This window comes from Lissotriton vulgaris, chromosome 12 (genome assembly GCF_964263255.1).
Source record: "Lissotriton vulgaris chromosome 12, aLisVul1.2, whole genome shotgun sequence".
Taxonomy (NCBI): domain Eukaryota; kingdom Metazoa; phylum Chordata; class Amphibia; order Caudata; family Salamandridae; genus Lissotriton; species Lissotriton vulgaris.
This window is the reverse complement of record NC_141700.1, coordinates 612,389,429-612,407,217: the sequence shown is the minus strand read 5'-3', so window position 1 is coordinate 612,407,217 and position 17,789 is coordinate 612,389,429. Positions and strand designations below refer to the sequence as shown.

Genomic DNA, 17,789 nt, shown 5'->3' with positions numbered 1-17,789 from the left:
CTTCTCCTGCCCTGTCACTTCTCCTGCCCTGTCCCTTCTCCTGCCCTGTCACTTCTCCTACCCGAAGCGAAACAAAAGGGGATGATGGACGGAGCGTTTGAGCAAATCAAACACTCACCCCCAGTCAACTGATCTGGGGTAATCACCATTCTTTAACTCACTCATCCACCCCAGTGCAGACATGGCCATATGCAAATCCGTCTGACCCTGTGCCTCATGGGAACAGTCCAGCCCGAACTGCCAAGCCATGTCTTCCCTGGTCCGGAAACAAGTATCCTGGGACCGGTTTCGGATTCATAATCCTCATCAGCCAGGCTATCCTGAATCCAGTGGCCACGTGAGCAAGGGACTCACGTCTGAGCATACCCTGCCAACTTAGGGCGAACAAAGCGAAACAAAAGGGGATGATGGACGGAGCGTTTGAGCAAATCAAAAACTCACCCCCAGTCAACTGATCTGGGTTTAATCCATCACCATTCTTTAGCTCACTCAGCCACCCCAGTTCAGACATGTATCACTTCTCCTACCCGGTCACCTCTCCTGCCCCATTACCTCTCCTTTCCTGTCGCTTCTTCTGTCCTGTCACCGTACCTGCCTAGTTCACTCTGTGTACAACATTGACAAATTACATAAGGGGGAAAATTCCCCACAGTAGTCTGCTTTAACAATTCATCTAAATAGTCATTTCTACCCAGTTTGTTTTTACGCCATGGTGTCTGATCTCACCAAGATGACATCTCTCAAGTGTTCACAAGTAGTGTTCTGGAATCTTTTTGGCTGAGGAGTGCTAAGCGTACGTCACTATTCATCCGCAATGAATAGCTTCTCTGGTCTTGGAATCAACAACCACCTGGTTGCTGGCAATTTTTTTTATTCAGAGGTACATCGTTTTAAGCTGTACCATTAGGGCTTATGTCTGTGCCCTATTGTTCTAAAATCCACGCAGTAACCAAGAGGGCAATCTATTTCACTCAAATGTGTGTCATGAAAATGCGTATCACATGCCTATGACCCTTACTAGAGGGAGCATGCTTAGGATTTCGTGTTTCCCCATGGTAAAAATACTCTGTTTGCAGTGGTACATACATTCTTTTGAGTATGGTATGGCCTGCTTCTTGGTGCTCCTTAAAATGAGTAGTTTATGAGATGTTGTGTGGGAGGGTTTGACCACTCATCCCTCTTACTACAAAATTAGAGCAACTCATTTGCTCCTGAGGAAGCCTGAAAATTGTCCCTCTCCTTGACTACCGACCTAAGCTTTCATGCTCCTGTGATAATTGGAGTTGTACTTCTGGCTAGCACCTCATCGAAACTTCAGCCTAGTGGTTTACAGAGGAGCACCTCACCGGATGTATGAAGGTACCACGCGTACTTTTACAACGCGTACTGTTACCACGCTACTTTTACCACGCAAGTCGTTACAACGACTTGCGTGGAGGGGCGCTGGATAGTAAATTATTTAATTTACTATTCCAACTCCAGTCCCCGTGGACTCTAGGGAAAGGAGTTGGATAGTAAATTAAAGTATTTACTATCCTGGAGCGCCCCCCAGCGCATGTCGTTGTAACGACTTGCGTGGTAAAAGTAGCGTGGTAACAGTACCGCGTTGTAAAAAATGCGTGGTTACCGTTGTATACCCACCTCAACTCCTAGACCATGAAGAGTGCCACTTGTACTTGGGTCAGCATGTTGCCTTCCCACTTCTGGAAGAGGTTCTGCCTGGCTCTTGACTGGTTTTCCCTATCTGCTTTGTGGAGAGTTTTTTCTACAAACCAGAAATATCCACCCATGGAAGGAGGACTTCAGCTACCAGCCTCAGAATCCACTGCATAGCTTAACATGGAGGCTGTGATGCCATTCAAAAGGGAGTCCAAGTGAAACTGCGGTGAAGAAGCCTATCCAGCTGACTAGAACAATGTGCAGCTGAGCATCTGAGAGCAGTGATTCTGCTTATCAATCATATTTGTTGCACCAACCAAAAAAGATCACTCTTTCAACCGTGGGACTCTTGTTCCCCCAGCACACAACCAGCCTTGCTACTGTTGAGCTGGGGCCTAAACTCCTCTTTCTAGTGTGCTGTGAGTGTCAGAAAACACTTGGGTCCTCTTCTGCGCTTCACCAGGCTTAGCAAGTAGTACTGTGTGTTGGATCCAATTTGTAAACATCTGTTGGCCCTAGAAGAATTTGAGTTCTCCCATGCCCATGGCGATCTATATTATATCCAAAATGATCCTAAAGCTGGTAGAGATCCCCCCAACAATTGTCCAATAAAGTCTCATAAATCTCAAAACATAGCCATTTGAAAATCTCCCAGCATTGCAAGCGAACAGAGCTCAAAGGACCCTGAAAATCATGAAATATTGTCCAGTTAAGTACGTTGGTCAATTTTTAGCTCAAATCAGAAAATTGAGAGCCAATGGAGGCTCCAGAACACCAGTGAACTTAAATTATCTTCAGCAAAAAAGTACATAAATCACTGTTTATTAAAAGAGCTCTTTTTAAATTCAGTTGATTTTAACTGCATTTGATTTTCGGTCAAACACACGAGCAGCATAGGAATATATGGAGCTTCCTTGAAAATGAATGTACTATATTAAAGGACTGTTGGACTAGACTTGTCTGGGACGTCTGTGTAAATCACCAATTCCTGAATTTCAAATCACCAAATGGAAGAAAAGAGGAGAGATACAGGTCTGTGGCTACAGCCTCTCGGTTCAATCATATAACACTAAGGTATCCCAAAATGTACTGTTATGCATTGTTGGAATTTTGTGAGACGTTCAACACTACAACTGTCAGGTATACACCTGTTGTGAAACAGAGCCCTCGACCACTATATTAGTGGCATGCTTCATCCTCGGGTCTCATCCTGGTATACAAAATATTAGGAAGGCTCAACCTTAGCTAAGCAAGGCCTTTGACAACGCTTGGTTGTAGGGGAGTCTAAAGATGTTTAAAAAATACCTAGAGGCTAACCTTGCAGCTCTTTATTTTAGGTGCCCCATGTATGGTTAAAATAGAAGAAAGTGGTTGCCACTATAACCCATTTTACTTAAGCATCCTGCTTTTCAACTTGTTGCAGCTATATGATTATTGGCCAATACGAGTCCATGGCTTTCATCAGGACTCATTGTTAACTCCTGACAATCCGTAGTACTAGTCCTTTCCCTAGCAGTGTAAGTGTAAGATAGGGTAAGTATAAGAGGAGAACATGCTGGCTTACTTTTTGCCATAAGTCTATAATTATTAGACCTTTTAGGAGTATTGAGGGTCATGTCCCTTTAGTTTGATAATCTTCAAGGGTGCCATGCAGCAAAAACACCTAATTACTACATCCGTCTCCTGTATTGTTGTGTTCCTGAATTTCACCAGGGACTGTGTGTGTGTATCTTTGCAAAAAAAGCAATAAGTCCCTGAAGGAAAAAGAGTTTCACTGAGATTGTGATGCAAAAGTGCTTTCAAGTGATCAATAATCTGGTCATCAGAGTAGTGCAGACCTGTTCTCAGTTTATTTGATAACTCTGTTCTTTTATATGGTGCACTCTACTTTGTAACCTATTTAGACTCGTATCTTTGGATCATTAGGTGTCCGCCACATCTGGATTTCACTTCTGTTGGCTAACCCACCAAGGGAAAAAAATCCATCATCTGTGGATGAACAGGTACATTTCTGATACTGCCCTGCGCTACTTTGCAGCAGAGAAAAAAGCATCGGAGTGGTTTAAACCCTCTTCTTCTACCCCAGTAAGCTTGTCGGTAACTGGGACATTAATCAGGAGTCAGGCTTTGTCAGTAAAAAAACATTGTGCCTTTATTCTCCAAGCTTGTGAAAGAGGTGCCACATTTTTACGAGGTCATTTAGTGAAACACCTTTAGGACAGCTGCGGTCTACTAGCTAAGCTGTCAACTTTGGAACCATAGACTTGAGTTCTAATCCTAGTTTTCCCATTTGACCGGATTCTGTCTTCCTTGACAGATGACATCCCTGAATTTCCTGTTCCCGCTGGGAAAAAATACACTGTTCCATTCAATCTTTGCCCCCAGTTTAAGGTTTACTGCTGACCTAGAAGGAGAATTTTGGACTGCACAGCTACTATAATGTCATCGTAACTCCTTGAAAACCATTCCAGATGACTGAAGGCCCTGTTAGAGTACCACATGAGGTGGTTTCTCCTGCGTCTTTATCATCAAGAACTCTCATAGTAAAAAAAAGTGTTTTCATTCATACATTTATGAAACTGCGGTACCATCTTCCCTCCCGGTGTGGTAAAATCTAAGGTTTGGTTATCAGCATATCCCTTCCGTGGCGACCAGGCGAAGCGTAATTTGACACCACATTGTTGTACCTTTGTTGCGCATCCCTAGTGGGTTCCATTGGGTTGAGATGCAACGAGGCGTGCATAAACTGCCTGCTCATTAGGTGACTAGCTGTTTATCAGGCCCCGCCAAGAGCCCAAAGCCCCAGCTTGGGGAGGTTGCTAGTGCGGCCGCCCCTCGGGCTTTGGGCCCTCCTCATTAAGCTGGTCCTGGCTATCGATTGGGACCCTGTGTTTTGAAAGAGACTTACTTACTCCATGCATTATCTTGACAGATTGATCACAGCTGATTGAGAACCTCCTCAAGGAACCATGGTCCGTAATGGGAAAGTTGGGCTCCGTCATCCGTTAGGGTGATTCTTGGAGCAAGAAGAACAAGCCTGACATCTTGGAGCAATTGTATTTACAATTAACATGCCCGAGAACGATTGGGTCTATTGATCCTCTCTTCCTGCAATTACATGTCCATTGTTTACATTCCAGCACTTCAGTTATAAAAGGAAATTCAATAATTATTGCATTATTTAAAGTTAAAGTGCCACAGAGTTTGCTGTCTGCGTTCACTGCTTGATTTAACGTTCAGTAAAATCCATGCTGAGCTTTCAATCTTTCAGCAGAGCAGCATCAGCCCTTAATGGGACTTAGAAATGGGGCGAAAAGTCAGAGAACCTGAAAGAGTCCCTGGTATGCTGCCAAATCTTTACAGTTGGTCACCCGTGGTGACTCGGGGGTTAGACAAAAAAGATAGGAGAAACTCTAATACTACTAGACCACCTGGACTGCCTCTCTTACATGGTAAATGTCTGGCGTTAGCCACAACAGGACTAATGTGCAAGCCGCCCCCCCAGTAAATGTATGTACACCATGGTAGCAGAGATCGCAGAGAACAAGCCCGACCCATGTGATGTTTGACTGACCGAGCTTGCCATCTACTTTTATTGATTACGGGGCTGTGTGGTTACGGAAGGGTGTGTGCCTAACCTTTGTTGACTGAAATAATGTGGGGTTTTTGTGTGTCTATTTCTGTCGGTGTACTTGCAGGAGCTAGAAAAATTCTAACTAGTACTCTGTCACTGAGTCAGAATGACTTACTTCCTAACCAAGCTGCCTCTGTTTGCTACGACTACCTTCATTTGTAAGATTTTTGACCAGCCTGTACTGTGACTTTCATGTGTCAGGGGCACTTTTAGTGCTCAGAGTGGTAGCATTTCGTATTGTGGTGCCAACTTGCAAAATAGCTGTTTTTTGTGGGCTACGAGTGAGCTAGCAACTATTGCTGTAAGCAGCTGAATCTGAGCAGCTGTGTTGGGGAGTCGCCCTTTGGGTTGCTTCCTTAGAGTTGGTACCCACAGGGTGGTGTGCCAGTGTACAGCTGCATTAAGTCAGCCCACGACTCGCATGATACACGCAATATATGTATGCCCTGGCCAGCCAACCTCTCCTACTGTATGATTCAGCATCACTCCAGTACCTGTCCCCGCCTGAAAGAGCAAGCCATGGCTTCATTCCAATCGTTGTTTCTAGCTCAGTCTTCATCATCATGTTTTAAAAAAATGTATCTCTCATATGTGAGGCTGTATAAAAAAACAGAAGGCTGAGGGAATAAGAGAGCGCACACCAAAATGATTGGTGCCTTATGTTCCCAATTAGTGCTGGGATACAAATAGAATGTACTGAGATGTAAATGCGTTTGGTACCTCAGTCCCACAGAGGAGTCCTTCAAATGTCAGTCTTCGTCAGAAGAACGAGTCTGCAAGACTCCCAAAGCCTATGCCTTGTGTAATTTTAGCATATTATTTTAAGGCAGTGCTATTAAAGGTATGAAAACCTCTAGCACTTGTGTTTTAGCTTGGACCTTTCTTTGCACGTTATTAATATTAGAGCTCAGCACTGCCTACCACATAGGTCTTTTGAGTGTCATGCCCTATATGTAGTAGGACTCGCTGTGGTGGAGATCTGTGTGTCTTTGGATAGAGGACTCTAAGAAGTCACTTAATCAGGCCACCTCACAAACAATGGCCCAAGGTCGAGGAGTGGGTGAGTGAAAACTGAGAGCCCTCTGCACTGCAATGGCCTGTGTTGTGCCTCAATTCTGCACAACGAGTTGGTTCTGTGGGTGTGTGTGATATTAACTGTCTGTGTTTCTTGATGCTTCTAACACAAGGTGAAGAAGTTATTCCATCATGGAAGTCAGTTGGCTTGTCCGATCTTACGCCGTAGCATGGCCACAGGGCTCCTCTCTATGTACATAAGGCGTCACTTTCTGAGAACATAGCCAATACACGTAAGGTTTACGGATATTAGCAACCACCTTGGGTATTTTTTGGTTTGTACTGATTTACTCATAATATCTGGGATGGGGAGATGGGTTGAGTGGGCTATGAGAAATGAGCAGTGTGCAGTTGTTGCCATTTGCTTTTATTAGTAAATTATCTATAAAGTGGTCAGGTGGATAAGGTGAAACCTAAGAATTGTTTTAATTGCTTGAAATTTACTGAGGGTATTTTCTAGCTGGAATATATCTATGTATTCTTAGTTGTATAATGGTATTACTTTAATGTGCTCCCTTGAACATGTTTTGCATGGATTTCCACTTCTTATTGTATGTGTTCTATAGTGATTCCCCATATTGCACTGACACAGTGAGTTCAATTGGGGGTATTGAACAAAATGATTTGCGGCCAAGAGGGTCCCTGGTCTAGATGTAAACAGCTCAAACCAAGCTATTGGACCTCAGAGCTAATATATTACCCCGTGGTAGTAGTCATTTCGTCTGTAAGATGAAAAATACCATCCAGAACTTAAACCAGTCGTTCTTGGACAGCAGGCAACAACTTACCTATCTGACATTGTAAAAGTGCATAGTTACTTTTTACGGTAATTTATATATATCTATATATATATATTTACTTCCCAGTATAATAGTGTTTCTGTTATTTTAAAATGCCTTTTCCTAATGCAGTAAAGGGTTGGTAGCTTATTGAGGGTGGTGCTACATGTTGTGGGTGTGTGTCTTCAGTCTGTATACATAATGTGTGTACCATGGTGCGTAGTTAGGTGCAGCATTGCATACTGTAAGTTGTATAGTTAGTATGGCAGGCTGAGTTGCAAATCTAAATGTGCCAGTAGCACAGTACAAAGTGAGTTGTATCTTCATGTCTGCAAGCTGAATAATACTGCCAGCACTGAGTTGTATCATGTGTCAGTTTATTGTGTAGTACGGATATTCTGATTTATAGTTTATATGTGTGTTGTTATAAGTCTGTATGTTGTGACCTGTATCTGTAGGGGGGGAAGCACTGCACTCAATAAATTGTTTGTGTACACGTTTTGTGTAATACTTGCAGTTGTGAGCTGGAAGTGAGGTGTTTATTACTACATTGTTGTATTGTGATTTTCGTCTTGTTTGTGTTTGTTTTGTAGCACTAGATGAAGCTTGGAGTTATAGATTGCAAGTATGTTGTGCAACACTGCCTGGCGTGAGCTGTCTTTGTGCATCCTGTATGTGGTACTGCATATAGTGAGGCGAGCATGTGCACATGCAGTTTCCCAGTACCCTCAGTTGTATTCCATGACTGTGTGTACATGCATGCATGTAGTGTGGTAACGCACCAAGTTACTTGTGTTTCTCGTGTGTGTATGCGTGCGGTGGACACGTGCACATGTACATGTGTTGTGAGCAGCAGCCAGCCAGCCTCTTCCCCAGAGGATCTTCTGTTTTCTATCAGAATGTTCTTCTGTCTGTTCCATTTTAAAGTGGAGCTTTGACTAACCCTGATCAATATTCCGCATTCCATGCGTAAAGAACCAGATGTTAGAAGTTTCCTTGTGTTGGAGGGGGGGCGCCAGGTCCCCTCAAGCTCAGCAGAAATCAATGCCCCTTGGCACACGGCACTACCTTCTTCTCGTACTGACTTTGACAGCTTTTTGCTTCATATTTTCAGGTTCAGTTGCTCTCTGATTGGTCTTTTTCAGTCCCGGCCTGCTGTGTTACTATTTTTGGGGTCTGGTCCTATGTCTGTTCGTTCCTTAGTTTCCATGTTGTAAATGTAAATGTAAATGTAAATGTAGTTGAGCTTATATAGCGCACAGCTACCCGCAGTGGGTGTCCCGGCGCTTGCTTAGGGAACCCGTCCTGATATTCCCCTGTGTGATAGCCCCAGCGGGTATCCACAAGGTGAAAGTCAGGCATCCCGGCGAGGGGCCGTTGTGGAGATTAAGCAAGCTATTGCCCAGAGTCGCAGAGTGTGAACCCGTGAGTCGAGAAGGCACCGGAGCGAGAATTATCGAGTCCGTGGAATTTTTTTTTTTTTAGCCCAAGACCCGCCGAGGCGGGGAATTGAACCCTGGTCCAGGACCGATCTCAGCTTCCGGGTCTGCCGCCTCTAACCCCTGAGCCACACTTCTCCAGTTGTGGCTATGTTCGACATGTTTTTGGGTTTTCTCTCTCTTCACCTGTTGGCTGGATGCCTCTAATTCCTTTGTGAGCCTACCTTCCCCTGTGTGGCAGTGTGTGAGGAATTCTCTCTGTTGAGAGTCACTTTTTGACCTGTCTGGGGAATGCCCCCTGGAGAAAGTCCTTTCGGAAAGTCATTTCTAGGACTAGCTTTCCCTTCTTGGCTTTGTTGTGAGAAGGGCTCCTGATCTATTTAGATCATACTTCCCCAGTCTTTTCTTGGGCTATTTTGAGATTGTTGGCTATTGTGCAAAGTATAAATGTAGTCCGTTTCTTTACAAGTGTGGCCATGTTTGAGATTGGTCTCTGCTGAGAGCCCTTGTCTTCTACACTTTCTGTCCTGTGCTTTTTCCTGAGTTCTTCCCCTTCCCCTCCTCCTGATCCACTATGCCTTGTCTTCTTTAGGGCTCGACCTCTGCCAATGCGCTTGTTTTTTGTTGTTGTTGTTTTTTTTAGAGTTTTATATAGCGCGAACTAGACCCCAGAAATCAGAACGCTTTACATGAGTACCAGTTTCGTTACAGAAGAACACATACATTTTTGTTAGGCACGGGGAGATTGTGATTTGCCGAGATTCACAGGATGTTTTAGCGTCGTTGCCGAGACTCAAACCCGGTTCCCCAGCTTCGAGGTCGACCGCTCTAGCCGTATGGCTACATCCTCTCGCCATTGTACCACATCCTCACTTCTCTCCTCCTCCCTTTGTCAGGGTCACTGGAATTAAGCAGTAGTGGAGCACCAAATTATGCAGCCGCGTTGACTACATTATGGGGCAAGAAAAGGCAAAATTGCTGCATAATGTGGCACATTTTTGATACTATTCATTAGTTTGAAATTTGTACACAAGGTAATACTGTCTGGGTAAAAATGTTACCTCCTTAGTACCATTTTAATAACCAACTACAGAAAAAAGTAACTGAAAGAAGACCAGTTTATCTTTGCAAAAGACCTTCCACTGTGAGTGAACTCACCTTTCCATGTTTTAGTAACTTTGATCCGTTTCAGATAGAAATAATGTTCTGGGCCAAAATCTGCAGGTTATGCAGTAGCTGATGAATTATGTGGGAAATGCAGCAAATTCATAGTTATGCGATAAAAGCTAAATTCTAGTTGCCTTGCTTATTTTCCACTCCTGCCCCATGAATCCTTTTCTCTTGCACCCGCAAGTACCTCCTCCCGTTCCCCCTTCTCTCCTGTTCTCCACTACTCCTGCCCCAAGATTCCCTTTCTCTTGCACCCCATTGTACCTCCTCCCGTTCCCCCTTCTCTCCTGTTCTCCACTACTCCTGCCCCAAGATTCCCTTTCTCTTGCACCTCAAGTACCTGCCGTTTTCCCTGCTCTCCTGCCCGACGACCCGCCTATCGTTCGCTCTCCCTTCTCTTGTGTCCTCTGGTGGCCTCATAAACAAGGCTTTCCTCCATGAAGCCAGTGCTCGCTTTCTCTCCCCTGCACCTCTGGGCTCTCTCGTTCTTTGGCCCCCGCAGCCCCTCCCTCCCCTCTGCTCTTCTTGTGCTGGTGCAATCCTTCGAGGCTCGCACCAGATCCGAAAATAACATCTCCTGCTCTTTTGCCTCCAGCGCGTCCTCTGTTCCCCAGGAGCCCTGCTCTTAATCTGATGATGGAAATGACCAAAACAGAAGCAAACACCTTCTTAATTAGCACCCACCTCAAACAAACACTGCTGTTTGCAGCATGCCGAGGGAGGCCCTCGGCAGCAGCATGGGTAGCGCAGACAATACCTGCAACCTGGCCCTGGATGTGTGAGCAGGGATTGCCCTGATGCCAGTTTAGCTAGTGAATGCAATGCAATCGTTTGCTTCGTCATATCTAACAACTTGTTTTATTTGGGCACGAGCGTTGTAAAGAATACATGTTGCTATTACCCAATTTGATAGCCTCGGAAAGATGAAAGAGTGAGTTGGTCCTACCGGAACGGTTATTCGCCACCTTGAGTGTCAGTGGCAACCCACCAGCCCCCCTCAGATGCCTTGCCGGTCTACAGAGGGTTGCTATGAATGCAGTTGAGCAGTTATAAGCGAACAATGAGCTCTGGGTAACTGAAAGTGCTGTGGGGTACCTACAAGGCTCCCTGATTGCCACAAAAAACCATGACTAGCTTCTAGCGTTGGGTGAGTCCCGGGTATGGTGTATCTTCTGGCGAGTAGCTTCTAACCCTGAAACAGCACTGGGTAGGATAAAGTTGTGGTGAGTGGCTTGTAGATACAGATGAGCCTAGGTACATTAAACATATAGGGAGTAGCATCTAGCTACGGATAAGCCTAGGGTAGGATACATATCTGGTGAGTAGCTTCTAGCTTCACTTGAGCCCTGGGTGGATAAAGTTACTGTGTGTGTCATGTACCTCCAGGTCAGTCCTGGGTAGAATTACAATCCGGTGAGTGACTCCTAGCCACAAATGTGCCTGGGGAGTTTAAAAAAGCCAGTGGGGATAGCTATTGGTGAACCCAGGATAATATCTGATGATTTTCTGATATGATGAATGGTGGCTCCTGAAAACAGTTTACTTCTAGATTTTTGGTGACCTGTTGTTGTGATATATGCTTAGTATTGGTTTCTAGCAGTAGATCAACCTGCATGGTATGATGTTCTGGTAAATGGTGCCAAGCCACACGTAACCTTAGATAGTATGAAGATCTGGTGAGTAGGTTCTAGTTTCAGCGGAGCTCCCAGTAGTAACTGATGATTTAAGGAATTATACAAAATGCAGGTGCATGGCTTCCGGACGCAGATGGGGTTTATCTGGTATTTAAGGCTCTTTGGAAGTGATGAACAGTGTTCTGTGATTTCTGGTGAATGATGAGATCTGGACATCATCCGAAGCCCAAGTTGTGTGTTGTATCCTTCTAGGTGGCCTGTGCAAGCATATAATCTCTAGGAGTCTTATGTGAGTGACACACGAGGGTGGGTAGGTACTGGCTAAGGAGGAGCCTTGGGCAGTGCCTGATAGTCTACATGCATGAGGTATGTTGCAGGGTGCCTACTAAATACAGGTTAGCTCTAGGCTTCCAATGCCCTAGCGGTGTGGTGCATGCAGACGGATAGCTCCTGGCTATAGATGTTCCCTGGTGACATGCTGGTGTCTTATAGTATTGAAACATGGTGGTGGATATTTCTTAGCTATATGTCATCTATAATACTCCACATGTGTGTGTTGGCATATTGACTGCCGGTGAGCTCTGAACAGCATCGATTCACTTTCTGGGTTAAATGTGTTGCTGATGATGATTTTTTTAAAACACAGAGAACTGTGCTCCTTTTTCTCCTGTGGGCTGCTGTTGTGGTCTAGTTGCCAGTATGCACACCTAAGAGCGCTCCAGGGAGTCAACAACCAACCTAATGCAAAAGCCCACTCTGGGACACATGCACAGATTCCGAATATCAACCCAGGCCCTCTCTTTCACCTTAGCCTACCTCAGGGACTTACTCCAGGTCCCTACATTCCACCTCTTTGGCATGGATTTTTAGATACTTTACAAATCATGAAAAGAGCATAGTAGAAAACGGTTTGCAAATGGATTCAACGTATGCAGTTGCACTACAGCTGCAGTATCATCATCTCCAGCAGACAGGCTGCTAATCAGTCAACACAACACAGTCTTTTTCACTATTGCTCAGATCCTGGCCTACTTATTTATTGAAGACTTTTGTGCTTTGTGTTTTTTTCATCTATGTGCAAACTCACCTACCAGACTTTACCCCTTGCTCAATTCACCTTAGTGGGTACGTTATGGGATTAACTGTCGGATTTGTGCAAGGGGTACCAGTGAGTGCATTTGAAATGAGTCCTAGCTAGGAGTAACTTCTGTTGAGTTAACTAATAAGTGTACTGGTAACTTTCACAGTTAGTTCTGTCTCAGAAAAGAACACGTGTCTTTGATTTGCTGGAATCATTTGAACGTGGTCATTTGTGTGAGCTGTTTCAGCAGTGCCCCTTACCCATTCTGTGTTTCCCGACAGCACTTGCAGCAGCACGAGTCCGGAGTTGAGGGAGAAACATGTTACTACCACTGTGTCCTGTGCAGCTACTCCACCAAGGCCAAGCTGAATCTGATCCAGCACGTGCGCTCCATGAAGCACCAGCGCAGCGAGAGCTTGCGGCAGCTCCAGCACATGCAGAAGGGGCTTCCTGAGGAGGAGGAGGACCTGGCGCAGATCTTCACCATCCGCAAGTGCAGCCCCAGCCCCGAAGCCGGTCAGTTGCATGGTGGTTGAACTTTGCAATGAATGAAGGGAGGGTTCCGGTTCCTCCTTAAATAACCATAGAGCTGCCTGTATAAAGTATTTAGTGCAAGAAAAAGAATTCTTGCATTACGTGAAATATAAAAAATGTGATAAAAGGTGAAAAATAGAAAGAGCTCAATAGAGGTGAAAACATCAGACTGCATCATTTAATACATTTATAGACAATCATTTAGCTCATGGAAAATGTCACATATGCAAGAGGCAGACGAATATGATTGGACAAAGGACTTAGCAAGATCTTTTTTGGTGTTGTTTTTCCCTAGCACCGTGTCATCTTCACCTTTAACACGTTTTCTATAATATTTGATGTAATATATGAAGTTCTTTTTCTTGCATTAAATTGTTTCTAGTATGTGCTTTTTCAAAACAGACCATTACATATTGTTGAAGTGAGAATCATGACACACAATTCCAGGTCTCTTGGGTTTACCCTGTGCTACTTAACAACATTCAGGAGAGTCGGTGTGCATGGAGGTGAAGTCAGACATGTGATGCTATGCTTCCAGATAGCAGGTAGTTGGAGTGTCTAGCAAGTTGGGTCCGTAGGGGCCAGGAAGGCCAATACATGTATTCTGTTGTATGGGCAAGAAGAAACATGTTTTGTGTTGGCAAGAAAACATCTAACACCTTAACTGTTGAGTTAGGCAGAGAAGTTCCCTCCGTCCACCGGTTGTGCATTCCATATATGTCTGTAGACTCTGACCATGGTGTAGCCCAGGAATGTCTGTAGTCCCGAACATGCGTAGACTAGGAAGACCGGTAATCTAGTCTATTTTGTGGACCTTATGAGCCTCATTATTTGCAGTCAGGGCATTGAGAAAATGCCTCCTATATTGAGTTAGCATAAAAAGCTTGTCCACCCAGTCTGTTTCGCATATTAGGATGGTTGGTAGATTTTGCTTCTGATGTACTCCGAGAAAGGGTTTTCCAGAGACCAGACTTGGTAGTATTTTCTAAAAAAGATAATTGAATGGTGCACTGTGTCTGATTGACTTTCTCCTGTGTAACTTTCTCACAATGCAAATGTCTATGTCAAAAGATAAGCCAGCAACATGGGTGTAGAAACTAAGTTTCCCACGCTGGGTAATTCACTTTTAACCACACTATAGAGCACTGAGCGAAACCACCTGAGTTTAGTCTTGAACATTTTTCAGCTGACACCTGAATCGCACAGGTCCCTGTTGGTGAGCTCTTCACCCAGAAGCATGTGACCCCTATGCCCTAGCTTTGCTCCAACTCTGCTGACAACGATTTTACACAAACGGCTCTATTTGTCCATGGCAGCTCAGAGTTTATTGAAGGTACCGAGGATCATTAACAATGTTGTCCAGTTATAAATAGAGTCTGGGACATTCCCTCAGTGGGATGTCAATTGGTAGGTACGGAGTTGACTGGGAGCAGTAGTGCAGGGTAGTCTGGGCAACTGGGAGAAATAGTGCGGACTGGCAGAGATCAGACAGATGGACACAGGATGACACTCTCCTAAACTCAGGGCACTGCTGCTGGATGACCACCGCAGGCTGTACGTAGAGACCCAGGGTGAAGGCACCCTGTGACGTTGACCACGGTGGGTGCCTGAGCCTTAATGAGGTGAAATGCTGCTGACTGCATAGGCTGTGCTCAGCAGCACAGAGTGAGGGAGCTTTCCCAGGGTACTATCCTGCGGGCCACATGCAGTCTGTACTTTGTGACTCAGTGACAGAGATGACCGCTTGAGTTTAGTGCCAGTAAAGGGAACAGTGTCACGGAAGTTCTGCTAGTGAGCAGTTGCATTTCTGTATGTACAAAGAGGTGCAGGGCGAGGGTAGCCCTGCTGGTGATGCTGATCACACAGTCTGTACTAACAACACAGTGCGATGGCGAAACCCTCCCAGGGTACTGCCCTACAAGTCCCCACAGTGCGCACTTAGTGAGTCAGAGAAAGGGGGGCTTCAAGCCCTACCGATAGCATGATCTCTGCTGAATGGGGCCCTGTTTAAAGGACGTCTCCAGGGCTTGGTGGGTATCGACTCACCCTGAAGAGGAATGGACATCCTCGGCTTCCTCCTTCGTTTTCCTTCTCCTCGTGCAGCCCCTCCCCCAGGCAGCCCCCTCCCTTTCTGCCCCAGGCATCTTGAGCTAATTAGTCCTGTAATGAGCCTAATTCTCTGCCTGGAGGAACATTAGGAAACGCTGCACCAGCAACTTGGGGCCAAATGGGACCCTGAAGGATTGCCACTCATCAGCTGCACTCTGCCTAGTGTGAATGCTGCTCTCCCTGCCTCAGCCATCTTTTCCTCCTTCCTTTCCTTAACTTACCCCCCCTCCTCCACTGATCTCTCAGTTGACTCTCTACCTCACTTGACTCTTCCTTCTTTATGGTTCATTACCTTCCTTTCGTATCCTTTTCTTTTTTCACTTATCCTATCTTCCTTCTCCCTTTACTCACGTTTCTTGCTTCATTATTTATCTCACCTCATACCCTTCCTCTTTTCCCTCTCTCCTGCACCTCCTCAGTGGCGCCTTCTCTTTTTCCTTCCGTCCTTTATCCCTCCGTTCTTCCTTTCCTTGCCTTATTTTCCCTTTAATCTTCCCTTTGCTCTTCTGTCTACTTCATCCCCCTTTTCCCATATTCCTCACTCTTCTTTTACTTCTTTTAATTCCCTTTTTTCACTTAACCAATCCTTCACCATACCCTCATCCCTCTTTGCCATAATCCATTGCATCAAAATTCCTTTTGCCATCCTTCAAAAATCCTTTTCTCTCTTCTTCAGTTGTTACTTTGTAAAAAAAAATATATATATATGTGTGTGTGTGTGTGTGTGTATATATGTATATATATATATATATATATATATATATATATATATATATATATAATGTGTGTGTGTGTATATATATATATATATATATATATATATATATATATATATATATATCCCGTTCTTCCCACCCTGTATTGCATTTTCCTTTTCTTTACATATTATACCGTCTTTTTTGTTATCCTTTACACCTTTGATCTCAACATTCTCATCCCTAACCTTCTCTGTTCTCTCTATTAATTATCTTTTCCCTCCTCTTTTACCCCTCTTCCCACTCATATTTTTCTATCAGTCCCACAATAACTCTCTTCTTTCTTGACCTTCTTCCCCCTCTTCTCCCTCTTCTCCTTCCTCTCCTGGACTCCTCTCTCTCCTCGCTCCACTTCTTTAACCCTCCCATCACCATTCAGTTTGTCTCTCTTCTCCCTCATCACCACCTTCTCCTTCTCCATCATGTCTCTTCATCTCCTGTGGTTCAGTCTACACATTTCCACCGTTGTCTTCTTTTCCCTTATTTCCTTATCTCATTGCTCTCCTCCCTTTTCTCCCACACTTCTTTTCCCCTGCCCCACTCCTCTTCCCCCTTCTCTTTAACTCCTCGCACCCTTGCCTTCTTACTCCTTTCTATGACTTTTACTCCTCTGCGATCTTCCTCCTCTCCTCTTCTGCCTCGTTTGCCACCTCTTATTCCCTTTTAACACTATTGTCCCTTGTCCTTTTCTTCCTCCTACCTCTCAATCTCTTCACGAGCCTCCGTCCTCCTCTCTGGGTTCATCTCCTCTCTTTCTGTCCTGCCTTTGCCCCCATCTTCTTTTCCTCATCCCTTCTTTTCTCCTTTTCTCCCCCTTTCCTCCTCCCCATTCATACACATCCTGTCTCCATCTCTCGATCATTTAATGCCTCCCGGGTATTCTCTCCTCCATCAATTCTGTCTCGAGCTCCTTTTTCATATCTCCTCACCCCCTTGTTTCTTGCTGAGAAGGTAAAGACTTGCATGCAGCAATGCACATGGGTGAATGCAGTGCTACATGTGCTAAGAATGATGGAGCAGTGTCTGCCCTTGAGAGTGAATGCTTGAATGATATTAATTGCTGAAAAGTGTAAGGTGAGAGTTTGTTCTCAGATCACTTAGAGGTAGACATGTTTTTTGACACAGAGGCTGGCCTGGCAGTTGAAGACCAGGATGTTGCGATAGGACACTGTCCCTCCAGGATGGGGCTTCACACATCTCAGCGTCAAAGACCAGGAGGTCCCCTCATTATTTGTATCCATTTTGATATTGGGCACAGAAGGAAGTGACACTGTGAGTGACTAAGCCCCTGTGTCCTCCCAGACTCAAAACCGCCTTTATGAATCTCTGGTTCAAGGGTGTGAGGTGTGCCAGGCAGCTCCCTCAGCAGGAGAAGGGGGGAAGCTGCGAGAAGGGATGTGTGGCGTCCTGCATTCCTTCCCTCAGACAGTCCTCTTGCAGAGGACATATTGTTTCAGCAGATTCTGCTAATCATTGCAAAAGCCCTGGCAGCCATCTTCACCAGCACACACACGGCCATTGTTGCAAATGAAGGATGAGATGGAGGCCCTCTGGAGCGAGCCGCTGCACAAAGCCAAGCACACTCAAAGGGGGCTTTGTCTGGACAGGAAGAAGGTCGGAGTGTGGTGTCAGCTGAGATTTCTCCGCCATATGTCTTCCCTTGTCTGTCTTGGCTAGGCCTGCACTGCTTCCCTGGTACCCTCGGCCGCAGACGCCAGGGGTGGAGGGGGCGAGGAATCACTCCTCGAGTTCCTCATCTGCTCAAAGGGAGAGCAAGCATGCAGCTTAGTCTTAATCTTTTATGTCAGCTCTGCTATCAGTCTGGCTACTTAAATAATCAGATTCTGTCCTGTTTACTTTTTACATATTTTGGCCATGCCCCACTGAGCCCCAGGCAAACATGTGGCTCTGGTGGGAAATA

The 17,789-nt window shown here is 45.1% G+C and overlaps 1 protein-coding gene across 2 annotated transcripts in view; it reads left to right on the top strand.

The window, feature by feature from the left end:
* The window catches only part of ZFHX3 (zinc finger homeobox 3), a 381,379-nt gene that overhangs the window by 215,168 nt on the left and 148,422 nt on the right, over window positions 1–17,789 (top strand). For both annotated transcript variants that reach the window (XM_086945559.1, XM_086945558.1), the window contains exon 4: window positions 12,752–12,986. In XM_086945559.1, coding sequence (XP_086801685.1) covers window positions 12,752–12,986 — 235 coding nt within the window. The remainder of the gene's footprint in view (window positions 1–12,751; window positions 12,987–17,789) is intronic.